General features: G+C 33.6%; 1 protein-coding gene across 1 annotated transcript; it reads left to right on the top strand.

Annotated features, from left to right (window-relative positions):
- Positions 1-11086: 11086 nt before the first annotated feature.
- On the top strand, positions 11087-17644 carry LOC145614521 (succinate dehydrogenase subunit 5, mitochondrial-like). Its single transcript, XM_081669576.1, has 4 exons — positions 11087-11393; positions 14471-14781; positions 14861-15046; positions 17315-17644. The coding sequence occupies exons 1-4, from the start codon at positions 11213-11215 to the stop codon at positions 17372-17374; spliced, it is 738 nt and encodes a 245-aa protein (XP_081525702.1). The 5' UTR covers positions 11087-11212; the 3' UTR covers positions 17375-17644.
- The last annotated feature ends 2079 nt before the right edge of the window (positions 17645-19723 follow it).

A 19723-nucleotide genomic window follows, 5' to 3' on the forward strand; every position in this document is an offset into this window, starting at 1 on the left:
ATATATATATATTTCTTTTTTAAGGCAAGGAATATATCATCTTTCATATTTTGTCATATACTTCCTAAACACACGCCACTTAAAAAGAAATCACCCCCACTTCCTAATTTATAGGTTTATTAAAAAATTAAAAAAAGAATGGTTATTATTTAAAGCTTCAAACGTTTAGTAATGGCAGACAAATAACAAAATTTAACTGATCACATATAACTTATAAAATCACTACATAAGCCGTAATACATTAAAAGTTAAAGGAAGTTACATAATTCAAGTTTCGAGCTGGGACATCACATTTCCTTCAAAAAAAAAGTCGTAATACATAAGTATTGTTATGGTAATGATTATAGAAATATTATGTCCATCTTCAACAATATCATAGCAGCTTCAACACTCAACCATGGCAAATTACTAACAAGTTTATATGATTTTTCAAAATTAAACACAAAATTATTAGATCTGATAGTGTTTTTTATATGAATTTTTGTTACAGATAAGTATTCAAATCATAGAGTTAATTTGACTTAAAATTGGAGCACATTTATGATAATCTAACATTAATTTTATTGATTTCACATACAATTAAGTAATTTATGGACGAGTTTTATACGATAGTTGAAGACTTTTGGTTGAAGATGAAGATTTTATGTTGAACATGACATGATACGGAGTTGAGATTCATATGGAGTTATTTAAGGTTGGGGATGAAATAATTATTTTGGAGTAATTGTTTTTATTTTAATAAAAAAATAATTTCCGTTGGTTAAATATAAATAAATTAAACAAACAGCCCATTGATGATGACTGTTTTGCATAAGTGTCAAATTAGACGAATAAGATTAATCAATTAATAAATAAATGGTTTAGATTTAATCTCTTATTGTAGTTGACCATAGTCGTCTGTAGTCGTCCGTGTCGACAACTACGGTAGAATTTTTAATAAAATAAATCTTTCGAGTTATGGTTTATGGCTTAAATTTAAATAAGAGGGTAAAATTGAATATTCAATCATGATAGGTCATAAGATGATCTATTTGCCGCAGAGAATTATACTTTTAAAGTTTTATTATCTCTGATAGATTGCTTACGTAATCTAACATGAATAAGGTTTTCAATATACTACCTATCATTTAGATTCAAGCCATATGGAATGTCCATTTTGCATAAGTCAATTTCCTACAATCCAAATACACTTCCTTTGTATTCTTCTCGATTCATACCAAATAAAATACCCTTTTTAGCACACTCAAATAAGCCCATACAATCTCTTTTCGGAAGTTGGTCAACCCTAAGTAAAGCCGTTGATTGAAACGCATTTTGCAAATAAAAAAGCATTCTCCTCAAAGAAACTCCTATGGTGTCGCTAATTCTAGTGACTTCCTCAACCATGAAAAATTGACCTCCATCTTGAAAGCAAGATTGCTTAGCCTCATTCAAATAACCCTATACGGATCGACTACCCCTTCCAAAAAAACAATAAACCTTCTTAAAACCTCGTATGAAATTTTTGACCATGTATAAATGGACGTTCGTAAGAACTACGTAGGATTTTGATCCGGGAGTGGATTCAAATCCCACAATGAACGGTACGTAGGGCAACTTTAATGCTCAAACCCACCATATGTCGTAAGGTTTAATTCACTTTTATTTTACATTTGAGTGTGATTGACAATGTGGAAATTTTTGTGTTTTTATGCATTAGTTTTAGGAAAAGTATGTGGATAACCATAACCAATTAACAACGTACTAGTAAGAGCCTGTTCGTTAGAACAGAGGAAGAGACGAGTTCCAAACGTTCGATCTTCCTAACTTATACCCCGTACCTAGATCTCTAATTTTCCTAAGACCATACTTATATAGTGCCTCACCTAATGGAGTCAATGTCGTTTTCTATTTGAAAACGATCATAACAAAAAGACCGTCTCTATTCGGGCAAAAATAGAGTGGCGACTCTAATTTCTTTTTTTCAGTCAAATTATCGACTTACGTGGGATTTTGACTTCTAATTCTAATTAGTCAAAAGAAGGGTACCACAGACCCTACTTCCCTATCTATTATTAGTTAGTGGTTCTAGGAATTACTTTTGATTAGGTTATACGACTTTAGTCTGTCAATGATATGTTAATGATTGCCATGACACTAATAAAATCGCTAACTTGAAAAAGGCGATGAATAAGTTCTTTGCCATGAAAAACTTAGGACCAGCAAAACAGATACTAGGCATAAAAATCTCACGTGACAGGAAAAATAAGAAGTTATGGTTGTCACAAGAAAGATATATTGAGAAGTTACTCGAGAGGTTTAATATGCATAACTAGGGGTGTTCACGGTGCGGTTTGGTGCGGTTTGGATCGTAAACCACACCAAACCGCAAAAGTGTGATTTGTAATTTTTTTCAAACCGCACTTTTAAAAAAACCCGCACCACCACATTTGCGGTTTGGTGCGGTGTGGTTTGCGGTTTAACCCTATTTTATTAAAATTGTAATTATTCTTTTTAAACCAAACCTTTTATTTTATTTTATAATTATTAGCTTATAACTCAAATATTAAACTCTATTAATTTACCTTTAATTAACTAATAGTCAAAATTAGCTTATATATTTTAGTTATTTTATATAATTTTAATGAAAATATAGTATAAACAACGCAAATCGCATTAAAGTGCGGTTTGCGGTGTGGTTTGGTCTTAATATTTTTGGAAACCGCACCAAACCGCAAACTGTGGTTTGGTCATTTTAAAAAACCGTAATTGCGGTTTGGTGCGGTCTAAACTGCACTCTGTACAACCCTATGCATAAGGCTAACCCAGTAAGTTCTCCACTTGCAAGTCATTCTAAGTTAAGTTCTCAACAATTTCCTACAAGTGAGAAAGAAAGAGAAGAGATGAATAAAGGTCCTTATTCATCTGTAGTTGGTAGTCTTATGTATGCTATGGTTTGTATGAGACCAGACATTGCCTGTAGGTGTTGTCAGTAGGTTTCTCTCGAATCCAGGGAAAGAACACTAGGAAGGTGTAAAATGGTATTTAAGGTATCTACGAGGCACATCAAATATGTGCTTTTGTTTTTGTCAAGGAGATCCTGTGTTAAAAGATTACACAGATGCACATATGGCAAATGATGTTGATTTGCGAAAGTCAGTATTAGACTATATGATGACTTTTGCAGGGGGAGCTATATCATGGCAGTCAAATGTGTTGCATTATCAACAACGGAAGCCGAATATATTTCTATGACAGCAGCTTGTAAAGAGCTGTTGTGTATAAAGAATTTCCTACAAGATGAATTAGGGATTAAACAAGATAAGTATACAGTTTACAGTGAAAGCCAAAGTGCTATTCATCTAGCGAAAAATCCTACTTTCCATGCCCGTTCAAAATATATAGACGTAAGGTTTTATTGGATACGAGAAGTCTTTAAAGCCAAGTTGTTGCATTTGGAAAAGATCCATACTAACAACAATGGTTCAGATATGATGACAAAGATATTGACCATGCAAAGCATAATGTTTGTCGAGATAAAGCGGGTCTATCAATAATTTCCTAATTAGTCGGAAGGGGGAGATTTGTTGGATATATTCCTCCATATTTTCAGAGTTTACTAAAAAAGATACAAATGATGAGAATTTAAAGGAAATAAAGTGAAAGAATGATGTAGAGGAAAAATAGGGAGAAGAATAATAATGGGGTATAGTTATCTCATTTAAGTCACTCATTATTTAGTAATTGAAGGAATATCTATATTGTGTAATCATGTAGTCTTTAGAGATATACGAATTGTGAATTGAGATAGAATTTGTATCACATTACTTTTGATAAACAGAAACACAATTTAAATTTGAGAGTATATCATCGAATATTAGTTTATATTTTATAAACACTTTGTGAGTTAATCTATTATGCTATAGAGATATAATTGTTACCTATTTTGTTTATACATAAAGGGAAAGTGAATATTATTTCCGCTGCAAGATTATTTTGAGATCAAAATTCTATATAATAACATTTCAAATTATAAAGACACATTAATTGACAACATACCAATTCATGTTGAATTCTATGAGATCAATATTGTGTTTCTCTAAAATCAGATTTACTAACCCTAAGTTCATACTAATGTTAACAAAATAATTATGAAGGCAAAAAACAATAGCAACAAAAACACAAATTAGAAGACATAGTAAAAATCAAATAATTTGAACCAAAAATGTATAAAAAATAGCATATATTGATCATTACTCAAGAAAATCCGCAAATTAAGAGGCAAAAAAAAAAAAAAATTAAATTTGGAGAATGTACAATACAGAACATTAGAAGATGATGAATTAAGATGAATTTTGCAGCAATTACATGGTTTAGGAAATGGTGAGAGAAACGGCACTTGAAGCAGGAGGGTATAAACAAGAAGGGAGGGTCAGAAATAACATGATACTCTGTAGTTGGGGGTGTTTATGATGCGAGTCGAGTTTGAGTTTGGGGTAGCTCAACTCGACTCATTAACATATCGAGTCGAGCTTAATCGAGTCGTACTTTGACTAAGAGAGCTTTGACCAAATTTGAACGAGTCGATCTTTGACCAAGTTGATAGCTTGCAATTTGAGAAATATACATATTATTAATGTATAAAAAAGTTTATTTTTATCCAAAAAAGAATTATTTTTAGTAAATGTAATATTGTATACAGGAATTCAAGCTTCTTACAAGTTTTCGAGTCGAGTAAAGAGCTACTCGACTCAACTCATTAACATTTTGAGTCAATCTCAAACTCGAGTCGAGCTCACTTGAGTCAAGTTTTGAACGAGTCGAACCCAAGTAGATAGCGAGTTGTCTCGTCTCATAAACACCCAAATCCGTAGTATTCTATTTTAATTTTTGGATTTTTCACAAAATACCCTTGAGTTATTTCTTAATTCATCATATACCCATTAACATTTTCAAATTCCCCATATACTAATGGGTTTTACAAAATGTCATCGAATGCCCTATATGACTAACGTCGTTAACTCCGTAAGTAATTAACGTTAATTATGCCACGTGGCTAAGGGTAACATAACAAAATACCCCGTTAAAATTCCTGGAACTGGAACCTATTGCACAAGTTCCTCAATATGAGAACCGGAACCGAAACCTATTGAACAAGTTCCTGAAAAAATGTGAAGCGAAGTTCCGGTTTCGATCAGGGTACCTTGTCTTTTAATACATATTTCGTATTTTTGTGAAAATTATTTTGAAAAAAAATGGAGGGTCATACTTATTAATGTACAACTTGCAAATACAACAACTGAAAATAGTTGTTTAGAAGATATAATACATATATTTATAATTATTTTTTATATTTTTATTTATTAAAAATTAAGCTTGAATTTATTTATGATTTGGGATTATACCAACTTATAAAAAAGGGTACCCAACAGGTTCCGGTTTCCAAAAATTGAGGACTTGAACCGGAACCTGTTGCAATAGGATCTCCATTTTGCTACTCGGAATCGAAACATGTTGGTTCAACGTACGCTAATTTTTTGCTCACCCTACACGTGGCAGCCTCTGATTTGTTCTCATTTAAATTATTTAATTAATTAATTTTACAAAAAAAAAAAAAAAAACTTACTCATCCAGCCACCCGCTTCACCTACCAACAACCCCTTCCTCCACCATGAGGCCACGCCAGCCCTCCATTGCCGGTCAACTCACCCCTTGCCTTTCTCCCTTACCCAAGTCCTCCCCCAGCCCTTCCTTTGACGCACCTCCCATCCAAACACTAACCCCTCAAAACTCCTTTCCCCATCACGAAACAACCCCCTTCTCTTCTCCCCACCCCAAGCCAATTATAACTATAACCTGATACAACCTATTGTTGACCCGACTTATAACCCGCTGATAGGTTGTCGTACACCTATCAAAAATAAGTTCCTAACAAAACCAACTTACAATGTAGTAGGGTAAGTAGGGTCGAATCTACAGAGAGATGGTTATTCAATCTAACTTCTAAGGCATGGAGAAACTAAACTATGTCACGAAATTGGGATAGAAAAATAGTCTTAAGTTAAAATAGAAATAAAACAATTAATAAAAAGATCTAGGGTTATGGTTCACCATGTTTATAGCTCTAAATCTATCAAATATCAATAAAAATTCAATCAATCAATTATCTAGAGCAATTGCTAAGCCTACGGTCAGGTGTTAACGCTCTCAATTTAACATATGCAGTGCAGTCGCTAACATAATCAGAATCCTAATTGTAGGAAAGCCTCTAAAAGTAAGATCTTCCGATTCAAACTCTTATTAACATGAATTAATCAAACAATTGATCAAGTTTCAAGATTAACAATAAAACACTATCAATTAGAGAAATTAATAATCAAAATATTAAAAACACCAATCAAGATTCATTGTATAAACATGGATTCCCAAACCCTAGAAATAAAACTACTCAAGCATGAAATAAATAAATAAAACTAGATCTAAGGAATAAAACATAATTAAAAGCAAGAAAATAGAAATAAAATACCTCAATGAATTAAAACAGTAAACCCAAGAATCATCCATGGAAGAATCCATGGAGATGCCATGAGAAACTAGGGTTCAAGAGAGAAAACTATAAAGAACGTAAAATAAAAAGTATAAAAAGGCATAAGGGAAAAGTAAAATCCCGTTGGAGTATTTATATTATCCTAAAACTAAACTAAAGATAAATAAATAAAATAAAATCAGAAAAAATAGCAATTACAATAGTCGTGATATGATTGGTCGATTGAAAGAGTTAAAATCGATGTAGGATTCCTAGTAGCTTGCGTGCACACCCCACCTATCAGACGATGGGTGGCCGATGGTCGGACGAGCTGCACAAGGGGGTTCAACCATCGGGTGCTGGTTTTCCATCGCCCCAACCAGCAGCTCACGCTCGAGCGTATAGCACGTCCATCGTTCGATGACTGGGCGAGGGGTTGGCAGCTTCACAGGCTCAAATTCAAAGGGATGTATCTCGCTATCTAGGAACCGTATAGGGGCATGTGACCTATCAATGGAAATCTCTTCAAGTCTAGTTTCCAATGCAATTTGAATCACCTCAATCCAATCTGTAGAACTACAGTTATGATCAAAAGAGTGAATGAGAGTTAATTTTACCACTTTATAAAACATCGTTTAACTTCGTTTCTAACTCAAATTCAATTTCGAAAAGTGCATAATGATCATTGTGGATGCTATTTTCATTTCTCATGCATAAAATCCTTACAGTCAACATCCACGAACATGAGATCTTCGTTTAATAAGCTCAATTCATCGACTTCCATCCAAATATCATTCAAATATACTCCAAACACTACAAAAGCGTCCAAATGATTGAAATCGCCTGAAAATATTAAGAAAAACACTAACGGAGCATAATGGAGCACAAACAAACAACTAATGCATTTGCGACCTAAAAAGAGACAAAAAGACCTAAAAAGCAACTATAAAACTGGCATAAACGTGCCTATAAACTCTATATAAATATGACTCATCACCCACTCGCTTAGTGCTTAATCCAAAACTAACTTGAAATGGTTCTAACCAGACCTAGTTATACCCAACTAAAACAAGTAAGACATGTTCAATTAAATTTACTCTCGAGTTTGATTTACTTATTATAGTAAAGAATTCGAAATAATAATTACATAATATCGGCAAAATCATTTTAATAATATAAGTTTTAAATTCAATTTAATAGCACATCAATTGGTCCTCTCTACCTTCTAAAAAGTATGAGATAACTTTGATGATCTTAAGAATAGTGTTTGGACAATTATACCCTCTAAAATGTTTATTTACTTATTTGCTCTTATTAATGTTAATTGCGACTTCTTTTGAGCTTTTAAGAATTGTATGCGGACATTTATACCCCTAAAAATATATATTTACACATCTTCTCTCATTATTATTATTATCAACAACTAAATTTGTAACTTAAGGCTAAACCAAAAGAGCTCCCCAAACATGACAAGTTATAGCGCGCACGTCGTGGCATTAATTAGAGTGCATTTAGGCGCATACGACTTATGTATTTGGCATGCACATAGTAGGGCAATCTGGGATTCAATTCGGTGGTACATTTTCTCTCTCTTAATGGTACAATGGTATTTTTTTGTGTACTCTTATGCATGTATAATGTACCATCATAGTGTAAGTTATCTGAAAAATACTTTTTGTGTACTATTATGCATGTAGTGGTATTTTTTGCCATCATATTTTCCACCCTCAGGTTCTCATTATTTACAAAAATGTCATCCTATTTGCATGCCAAGTATATAGGGCCTATGCGCTAAGAGTTTTCCCGTTAGCCACCCTAGTTTTCATAAAAAATTGGAATTACATAGGTTTGGCAACCCGAACCTAACCCACAACCAAAATTAAATTGGCTTGAGTTTTATCCAAACTAATAAATATTCAATCGATTCATGACTAGATCTCGATTTTACTCGTCGTAAACCCGCTCCATATCCAACACAAACATAAATGGAAACCGAATGTAACCCAGATTCAAATTTGACTAGAACTCGATTTTACTTGCCGCAAACCCGCTCCATATCCAACACAAACACAAATGGAAATCGAATTTAACCCAGACTCAGATTTGCCTTGAACCAACTCAAATTGACTCAAATTGTACATAACCCTACATAACTTGAACCAAACCCGAACCCAATTTTGAGGTTAGAGTGACTCGGTATGATGTTTGACGTGATCTAAATGTGACTCAAAACCTATTTTAATCTAAACCGAACTCAATCCAATCCAAATACTCAAATTGTCAGCTCTACCTCTAATAAATGGAGTTGTTGAAAATTAACCCTTGGTGAAAGAAAACTCGAAGTAGTTTAATTTTTTCACGAAATACCTTTGAGTTATCACTTTAAATTCCCCATATGCGGCCCATTAAATTTCAAATTCACCATATACCCATGGGTTTCAAGAAAATGTCACCAAATTCCTTTAATGACAAACGTTATTTACTCCGTTAGTCAATATGGTTTATTATTCCACGTCACAACCTCTAAATGGATTTCGAGGGGGGTGTTGGTTTTTGAGGGTGGGGGAAGGGGTGGACGGGTGGTTGGGGGCTTCAAGGGTGGGGGAAGGGGTTTTTTAAGGAAGGGAGGGAAGGGGGGATTTCGGTGTAAGGGGATGGTGGGTTAGGGGGAATATTAGGGTGGGAGAAGGGGGTTTGGGTGTCGGGGGGAGGGTGGCTAGATTGGGGTGGTGATTTTATAATTATTATTTTTAAAGTTTTTTTTTAATAATTAAATAAATAATTAAAAAAGACCAATCAGAGGTTGTCATGTGTCATAATTAATCATAATGACTAACGGAGTTACCAATGTTCGCCATTAAGGATATTTGGTGATATTTTCGTGAAACTCGCGAGTATACTGTGAATTTAATATATTATAAGGTGAATATTATGAATATATAGTGATTAGTGAATAAAGGGATATCTATTCATCTCGTCAAAAAAAAAGGAATATCTATTAACTATTACTAAATCAAAATGTTGTTGATGTCATCACTGTCCACATGCCATTCTCATAATAAATTTTTTCTCGACTAAATGCAAGGATGATGTATTTTTATTTATTTTAATTTTTTTGTGGAGCTACCATATTTAACAATTTTGAAATTTGAATATTAGAACCTTCTACATAATACTACAATCTATCTAAAAAAAATGAAACAATTGTGAATAACACACTAATAAATGGACTCCTACATTGAAATATGTATTAAGCGACATTGAACAAATATTATATTATAATTTTGATGTCTAAAGTTTTAAATTACAAATATTTTTTTTACAAGGTGCATAATTATTAGGAAATTTTGACTTTTACCACCTCCAAAAAATGACTTAATTGATTTGACCACCTCCATTAAAAAAAAGATTTATTTTACTACCAACAAATTTCCAAAAATTCAATTTTACCACCAACTAACGGATTCCGTCCATGAATCCGTTATTAGGGCCCACCTTTTTGACGTTTCTTCTTCGTCTTCCCCGATCTTCCATGTCAACCAATTCAACCAGCAACGAAATCAACTACCTCGGTTGGTCGAAATTTCGTGTGGGGCTAAGGAGGGGCCGCAATTTGTTGTGTGGGTCGGGGAGTTGGTCGGAAGTAGGTGGTGGCTAGGATTTTAGGAGTGCGGAATTTGGTGGTGGCTAGGGTTTTAAGAGTGGCCAGAATTAGGAGGGGCTTTATGGGTGGTCGGAATTTGATGGCTAAGGTTTTGAGTTCATAAATGGTGGAAAGGGGGTCGAAATCCGGTGCGGTGGCTGTGGTTGTGCGATGCGTTGGCTGTGTGGTAGTCGTTGTGTGGCGAATAGGTGGTGGGGGCTGGTAGCGGTTAGGTGGTGGGGCTGGTCGTAGCTGGTCCGGCGGTAGGGGTCCTGACTGTGGCAACAACCACCGGTTGATGGATGGGGTTTTTTTTATTTTATTTTATTTGTTTTATTTTTATTTTTTTTAAATTTACCCAATAATATAGTGACACGTGTGCAAGGTAGGCCCTACTAATGTATTTATGGACGGAATCCATTAGTTGGAGGTGATCGGTGGTAAAAGCCAACTTTTATTATTTTATATGGTGGTAAAATAATATTTTTTTTTTAATGGAGATGGTAATCAATTAATTCGTTTTTTGGAGGTGGTATAAGTCAAAATTTCCTAATTATTATTTATGTTTATCCACTTTTTAAAAATATACAAATTACTCCGTATAAAAATAGATTTTATATAAACTGTGCATCGCACGAGTTTTAACCTAATTTCCATTTATAAACCAAACTCAAAGACTCGAAGTCCTCAAATACCATTTGCAAAGATCGAAGGACACATTAAGGGCCTGTTCTCATTGATTGAACTCAGCTGAACTGAATTGAACTGAGATGAACTGAACTGAACTGAAATTAATATTTTATAAAAGAAGGAAATTAGGAGCTGAACTGAACTGAACTGAACTGAACTGAGCTAAACTGGACTAACTCAACATGACTCAAAGTCTGAAATCCAACCTGACCCAATTCATGAATTCGTAATCATGGGCTTAGCTAAGAATGACAATGACGAAAGTAAAACTCCTCTAACGAACCAAACTCAAACTCTGAAACGCACTTGCAACTTTCTCTCTCCTGTTCTTATTGTTGTTGGGTGAAACATAAAGAAATCGAGCAAAAGCTGCAATGGCGTTACTGCGATCCCTTCATCGTTCTTCTTCAAGCTTCAAATCATCTCTTTGCTACGCTGTTTTGGGTAATCGAATCCTCAACGATTCACTTTCCCACCATCTTCAATCTTCTCGTTCCTTCTTCAATCTATCACCCCGTTCTTCGTCAACTCCGTTCAATCATATTTCTTCATCAGGTTCCTTCTTTTCTTCATCCATTTTTCAATTATTATTAGTTTTGAATTTAATTTTTGTGGGAAAATGTTGGATTTAATTTTGAGTTTATTGGAATTATGGGTTTAAACATTGAAAATGATTTTTGGGATTTTCTGGGATTTTTGATTGATCTGTTGTAATTTATTTGCTTTTTCATTTGAATTTCTAGGTTGGTGTTGGTTTTTAAGTATCTGGGTTTAATTTTATGTTTGTTGATGTATCTGATTTAGTGTGAAAATTACAGAATTCTTACTTAGCGAAACATTTTGGGTCTATGATTGAGTAGGGCGATGTTATTTAACTTAATTAATGCAAATTTTTAGGATCAATGATAAAATTATGTTGGTTGAATGTTGTTAGTCATAGATGATTGACACAAAGGGTAAAATTCTCACTATAGCTTTTTAAAAATCTTGTTTTAAGATAAAGTTCAAATTAAAGCACTGAATTTATTTTGTGGTGTAAGACTTACTCGAATCCGAAGGCAATAACAGGAAAATATACTTAGTTTTTGATTAGATTATTTCGTTTTCTTGTTAGGAGTTGTAATGTTGAAAGTTGAAACAATCATTGATTTCATATGTTGAATGATATATTCCCTTCAGCCTCTGCAATGGTTGTCTAGGCATGGTTCATAGAAATTTTTTATTTCGGCAGAGAGACAACACAACAAACTCTCTATTAGAATAGGACATTAAATAATATCTTTCGATTTTCCCCCTAATGAATACGAAACTATATATATTTTTTCACCTTTCATCCAGATGGGTTATGGCAATTGAACTGCAACTAAGCTCAGCAGATTAGATGTCAAAAACATTACTAGAAATTTAACTTTCAAGGCGCAAATAATTCAAACACTTCAGCTTTAGCCTTGAACAAAACATTCTGTCAGAGGTGACTTGGGTAAAGACATATTCATATGACAACAAGGGATATAGCTAGAGAACCTAGAACTTTGTTTGACCTTTATATTTGTGCAATGTACATAATATAGCCAAGCACACCTTCATCCGTTCAGTATTGTTTTTTATTTTCCTCAAAGTATTAACTTGCTCTATATTATCACAGAATAAAATCTTATGAGCATACACATTTACTTCCGAAATTGTCGGATGCCTTGTATAATCATGAACTAGAATTACTAGAATATGACTGTTGTCACTGCTTAAGCAAGGCACATTTCCTGAAGATCAATGCAGATTTGTTCGCATATGGAAACAAAATAGGTGTAATTATTTGAAAGGGATTCATACTGTCAATGCCGAGCTGGTTAACAGCAGCCACGAACTATTAGTGAAGCTCAACTGACCAAACAACCCGAGGTTTCTTGAGTGTAGTTGTATCATCCTTATCATCAGCCTCGTCATCCTCGCCACTTTTTCTCTTTGAATTCTTCCAACTCCCATCATTAGCAGGGTTGAGACTGCATTATCATGTTTTAGTTGTAAGTTCAATCATTTAGTTGTAAGTTCTTGTATTGTAAATCTGTAATCTTTATTAGAACATTAATTAGTGCTAAACCTGAGTAAAGCTCTACCTGATTTTTGGACTGTCTGCGTATGATGGCTGATGACTTGATGAGTGGTTTCTGGTATTAGGCTGTCCCAGAATTAGGATAGTAAACAGTTTAAAAACTGCCTTGCTCCATTCCTTATTTTCCCATTCTAGAAAGATCTAGTCCATGCTTCAATTTGCAAGCCTATGGTTGCATGGTTGGGGCTTTTTTCTAGATAGTGAGTGTTTCTCACTTCTCAACCCTTGGGGATTGAATTCTTGGTTTTAAAAAGCGCGCCTCGCACCCAAGCTTTGGGAAATGGGCTTTAGCTAGGCGAGGCTCAGTCACCTACGGAAGGTGCGCGCCTCGTGCGCCTCAAAGTGCCTTTGGTAAGGTGCGCCTTTGCGCCTCAAAGAAAATAACTAAGATTTAAGTTATAAATTGAAGAATGGTGGACATTTTTTCAAATTTAGAATACCTTAGCTTTACATATATCATTATTTATTTTATTATGAATCTTTATAATTGGTAAGTACAATCACAGTAAAAAATAATTTGAAATAATATATAAATACATGCGCCTTGCATACAAAAGCCTCGCGCCTAGGCTGCAAAGACCATTTGCACCTTGGTGCGCCTTGCGCCTTTTATAACTAAGATTGAATTACATATTGACAAGTATATAATTAAATCAATCCTTTTTTGGAACCATGTGAGGAAAAGTTCTGGCTTCTACACGTAGGTTTTTTCAGGCTTCAAGTAGCTAGATTGTTCTCCTTTTCTGTGTTGTGTCATCTCCATATCAATCCCTAAACGTGCTATTTTTTGCCTGTTGAAGTACACAGGTTCTGGTAACAGTTGTCTTTGTTATTGGACACAGAAAGCTTCCCACGGTTAGGGCGCCATGTAGGATTTGTGCATTTTGTTACTGTTCATGGCATAGTTTCACTGTCACTTTAAACTTTATTCTTATAGTAAGCTTCTGTGATATGGCACTTTTAATTTCTCCAGCTGCTACTCGTTTGCTGCTGATGTGCCTTACTGTATAGATCTTGCTGTGCTATTCTGGTGCCTCAGCAAGATGGACACTGTGATTATTTTTTTTTACCTATACAGCATTGGATATTAATATCATTTTTGGGTTTTGATCCTTTTAATTTTTTTTTTCTAAATAGTTTTAGCGAAAAATTACTAGTTTTCTTGCTGGGCCTTGGGGAGTGTGTGTATATTTTGTTGCTTCTTCAAATGAAAAAAGTTATCATCTTGTCTGGGCTGTGTCAGTGGATTCATTGATGTAGGAAGGTATAGAAAGAACTTCGCTGTCAAAAATGAAATAATAGCTTTTAATTATATTAAGAAAGAAACAAGGTCATTGTTAATGCGATAGTTTCGAACTTGGTGACCCTTTTTTGCTGTTACCATTGCAAGACTTCTGATTCCCAGTCTTTTATTTCTGTGCATAGTTCTCACAGAATGAATCCATGATAACTAGTTAACTACATTTATTTGAAGCAATACCTCTCTTTTTGTTTCTTATTAATCTTATATGCTTATGGACAGATTGCAGGTCCCCCTTTGGGTTGGCACTTGGAAGCATCCGTTCTTTTAGTAAAGATGTGGCACCCTTGCCTGACATAAAAGACTCAGAGATAAAAGCTGTGTTCAAGGACTTCATGGCTGCAGACTGGGGGGAACTCCCATCGTCTCTCATCAAGGATGCATTAAAGGTCTTATCAAAAAATTCTGATGACAAAGTTGGCAAGGAGGCCTTGAAAAGCATATTCCGTGCAGCTGAGGCATCTGAAGAGTTCATCGGCAGTCTTGAGACCTTCAAAATGGCAATCGATGACCTTGTTGGAATGAGTGGCGAGGTATTATGGGACATAAAATCAAATACAGGCTTATTATAAGTAGAATTTTCTGTCTTATTATTCCCATTTTATTGTGTAGAATGTGAAGCCTCTTCCAGAACACTATGTTCAGGCTTTGAAGACAGCTTATGATCGCTATAGTAAGTATCTGGATTCATTTGGACCTGATGAAGTCTATCTGAAGAAGAAAGTAGAGTCAGAATTGGGAAGGAGGATGATTCATTTAAAGATGAGGTGTGGTGGTCTTGATTCTCAATGGGGAAAGGTACAAAAAGCATTTAATCTTACTTGTTTATTCCGGCATTCCTAAAATAATATGTAGGATATCTAGAAGGGACATTTATTTTGTGTGTTCCACTGTGTGAACTGGTTAGTAAAGCCAAAGTACATATGAAATATTGAAGTGTGGCTCAATAGTTGTGGGCACAATTAATTAGTCTTATAATTGCTAAAAAGATATCAAAATAATTGCCTGAGATATGTCCATTGAAAAAATAGTGTCTTGGCAAGTCATTTATGATTACTTCGTACCTTTTTTTTTATTTTTTTTTATTTAATATAGGGAAATTCCCATTGGTACACCCGTGGTTTTGACTTTTTCCATTGATACACTCCAAAATTTTTGCCTTCCCATCGGTACACCCATGGTTTGGTCTTTTTCCCAACTGTGACTAACACCGTTAAAAAGTATTTCATTAAGTTAAAATAATTAAGAAAAAGACTATAATACCCCTTTTAAACATCTAATGTCTCGATTTGCGTGTCGAAAATTGTTCAGTTAAAGTTTTGGGAGTCATAGTCGTTAAGGATCCAAATTAACCTCGAAATTAGCAAAAAAAAAAAACCCAAATGTCTCATATGCGTGTCAAAAAATATCTCGATTTGCGTGCCATTACTTTTTTGTGATAATAATTGTTCGGTTAAGGTTTTAGGAGTCATTTTGACCCTTTACGGGTCTAAATCAAACTCGAAATTGTCAAAAAACTAACAAAAATATCTCATTTTGCACGTCATGATATTTCTGTTTTGTTTTGTCATGACTCGCAAAACAAGACATTTTCGTTAACTTTTTGACAATTTCGAGTTCGATTTAGACACTTAAAGGGTCAAAATGACTCCTAAAACCTTAACCGAACAATTACTATCATAAAAAAGTAATGGCACGCAAATCGAGACATTTTTTGACACGCATATGAGACATTTGCGTTTTTTTTTGCTAATTTCGAGGTTAATTTGGATCCTTAAGGACTAACATGACTTCCAAAACTTTAACCGAACAATTTTCGACACGCAAATCGAGACATTAGATATTTAAAAGGGGTATTATAGTCTTTTCCTTAATTATTTTAACTTAATGAAATACTTTTTAACGGTGTTAGTCACGGTTGGGAAAAAGACTAAACTTTGGGTGTACCGATGGGAAGGCAAAATTTTTGGAGTGTATCAATGGGAAAAGTCAAAACCACGGGTGTACTAATGGGAATTTCCCTTTAATATAAGCCCGAATAAGTTGAAAGTCTTGAAACTCAGATTATGTTATGGGACAAATGTTTTTCCATAAAAAATGATTGCAGGGAAGGATAATCCTTCAGTTAGAGATGGATTCTTGGTGTGACTTTAGGAGACTTGGTACTTTATGACTATTATGCTTAATTGCGTGTGTCCAGTTTCTATGGCTAGAAGGTACTGTTCATGCTGTGACTTCATAGTATAATGATCATGCTTTCCTATGATAATGATGTAAGTGATATGAGATCTGCTGGGAAACTTATTAAGCTAGAAGTATCTGAGAATGATTGTGCCAAAAAGAAACTTTGTCAAATTCATTTAGCTTTTTTAACTTCATAATTGATATTTGAATATCATACCATGATGAAATTGCCATGTAATTGATTATAAGGCTTCATGTGCTTTAATGGAAAACATTTTCATAGAAAATTATTATCCTTCATTTCTCCAAATTTTTTCTTGTTTGTTTGGTTAAAGGGTGGAAATAATTTTCCCATATGTGGAAATTAGTTTTTAGAGAAGGAAAACCATTTCCCTTAGGAGAGAAGGTATGCCACATTTTTTTTTATTTACTCCTCACTTCTCTATTTACTTTCCTCTATCCTTCCCCTCCCTTTATCTCCATTTTATCAATTAGCTTTCGTATTATGAAACAAACAAAGGAAGATCCTTTTTACAATCATGCTTTCTATTGAATTTTTTTTCTTTGGAAAATGATCTTACATGAAAATTGTTTTTCAACAAAACAAACACAACCTAAATGGGGGAAAGAAGTTTGTTGTTCAGATCCAATTTTGTGATGTTGAGAATTTGTTTGAAATTCTTTACTTGAGCATAAACATTTTAGACCTGATATATTAAGTGTGGATACCAGAAAATGTTCAACTATTAATGAAAATTTCTGTTGAGCCTTAGCTAAAGACAGATTTCTGTTATCCCTCTACAATAACTTTTATCATGATTCTTATGAACACTGCAAATACATTCCGTATTATACAACAATGCTTTTCTTTCTCATTTGTAGGTCACAGTCCTTGGCACTTCTGGAATATCTGGTTCATATGTTGAGCAAAGAGCACCATGATAACAAAATTCATGTTGAGGAATGAATTGTATTCATCCTAGATAGAAAATCTCTGTTGGAGCTGCATAGCATTTTGAATAAACAGCTGAAGGATTGTCTGGATGAAAAACTAGGCATCTTAAACTTGTAGTTTCTTGTCTCATGTTGCGATAAAAATGTTCTTGTGAAAGAATTTGTAGAAATATACCGATGTAAATTACAAAGATTGGTCATTTCTTTTCATCTTGATTTAACAAATGAAGGTGTATCACTTTCTCGATTTTCCTTTGATCAGGCTCATTTAATTTTGGTTGTGTGCATCATTGTTCCCCAATGCCACCCTCTTCTATATAGGTTAGAAAAAGATTAAGGATGAAATGACACTTTAGGGTATATTTTGTAAATTTTGCTTTAGATCAGCTCCTAAAAGATTAAGCTTTTAAGTATATTAAGGGCGTGTTCAGAGCTAGCTTTTGAGTAGCTTTTAGGTAGTTTTTTTGGTCAAACCACTACTAAACAAAAAATGTGAGTGTTCGGCAAAATAGTAGTTAGAGTAGTTTTCAGTGGTGGATGTAGCTTTTATGATTAGTTAGAAAGATTAACTTTTAAAATTAGAGGTAGCTTTTGATGTAGTTGTTGAAAATTTAATCTATAATTTTAAAAATAATATATTGATTAAATATGTAACAGCTAGTTAACTGCTACTTTACTAAACACTCATATCTAATTTATTTATCTTCACAACTAACAGCTTGTTGACAACTAACAATTACCTACACAGGTAACGGCTACCTCTACAGCTACAGTTACCATCACAGCTATATTATGACGAACACGCCCTAAAAAGCGTTCATAATGTAAAATGTGTGTCACGTGGCATCCTTGTATACTTTATATATTAAAAAAAAAAAAATAACGTTTCGAATACAAACATTGGCGGAGGGAGCATAGAACTTGGTACCAGGTATTTTATTTTTTATTTTAAAAAATAAGTTTAATAAAAAAATAAGAAAGGAAAAAACAAAGTAGTATACTGTATACACGACCACTAAGAAATGATAATGCCATACAAATAAGAAAATTTTGTCATTTACTAACTTTAAAAATGATGAAAATAACTACCTTAAGGAAAAAAATATGAAGTACTATTTAACTACCATCACTTGACGTTTTCCGTTAGGGACAATGTTAACAATACTTTTTCCTTGTTTTGCGTGCCGATTTTTTTTTTTTTTTTTTTTTTGCATTTTTTGCAAATTTCGAGTTCAATTTAGGTAATTTTTTTTTGCTAATTTCGAGTTTAATTTGGAGCCATAAGGGCTAAAACGACCCTAAAACCTTAACCGAACAATTCCTTCGGCTAAAATATGTCGATACATAAATTGAGACGTTTCTTAACACACAAAACGAGGCATTTATGTTGTTTTTTCACAATTCTGAGTTCAATTTGGTTACTTAAAGTCCAAACAACACCCAGAACTTTAAAGGAACAACATTCGACACGCAAATCAAGAAAAAAAATTAAAAGGTGGAAAGTTAGTTAATTTATTTCTCTTTGTTAGTTATTTTCAATACAATGCATATTAAAGGTAGTAAATAGCTTAGTTTTAAAAGGCGTGAGGCACACCGAGACACTAATGGTGCATAGAGCCTAGGTACAAGGTGAAGGCGTGTGCATCTTGTATATGAGGCATAGATTTTTTTTTTTTTTTTTATTATTTTTATTCTTTCTGGATTAAAATTGCAAAGTTATGTAATTATTTTTTTTAAACTACTTATTTTATATAATATTAAATAAAATCCTTGCTTTCAAAAAGAAACATATAAAACAAAAACTTAAAAGAAAAAATTAGAAAATGAGTACAGGTTCATGTGACTTACAGTAATGTGAAAAGTTAAAAAAAAAAACCTTTCAGGTTTGAAAAAATGTCGAAGTTAATATTAAAAACAAGAAAAACAAAAAGAGACCTGGAAACTCAACTGCCGACGAATGCCGACAAGTCAGGTTTCGGAAACCATCAGAATATGCTCGCCGGATATTTCTGATATGCCAGCAGTTGGGTGTTGTAAAATTAGAGATTCATAAAATTAGGGTTCTATATAAAATTAGGGGTTTTCAATTGGGTGTTAAATCGAAGTAAATTCATGTAATTCATTGAGGAGTTTTGCTCGAAATGGCTTCCTAAAGACAGGGTAAGGTTTTTTTTTTTTTTTTTTTTTTTTTTTTTTTTTTTTTTTTTTTTTTTTTTTTTTTTTTTTTTTTTTTGAAATCAGGCTTTATTTTGTTAATAAATATGATTTTCGTTATTAGTTAACCTAGATTTACTATTTCTCTTGCTTTTGAACATGAGGCGGCTAAGGCGGTGCGCC

This window comes from Chenopodium album, chromosome 25 (genome assembly GCF_948465745.1).
Source record: "Chenopodium album chromosome 25, dcCheAlbu1.1, whole genome shotgun sequence".
Classification (NCBI taxonomy): Eukaryota; Viridiplantae; Streptophyta; class Magnoliopsida; order Caryophyllales; family Amaranthaceae; genus Chenopodium; species Chenopodium album.

What these genes read in the sequence shown, in the direction of transcription:
- LOC145614521 (XM_081669576.1), top strand. Translation starts at nt 11,213, where the DNA reads ATGGCGTTACTGCGATCCCTTCATCGTTCTTCTTCAAGCTTCAAATCA. An exon ending in CAATCATATTTCTTCATCAG is followed by an intron (nt 11,394 to 14,470) that starts GTTCCTTCTTTT and finishes GCTTATGGACAG; the next exon opens with ATTGCAGGTCCCCCTTTGGG. An exon ending in TTGATTCTCAATGGGGAAAG is followed by an intron (nt 15,047 to 17,314) that starts GTACAAAAAGCA and finishes TCTCATTTGTAG; the next exon opens with GTCACAGTCCTTGGCACTTC.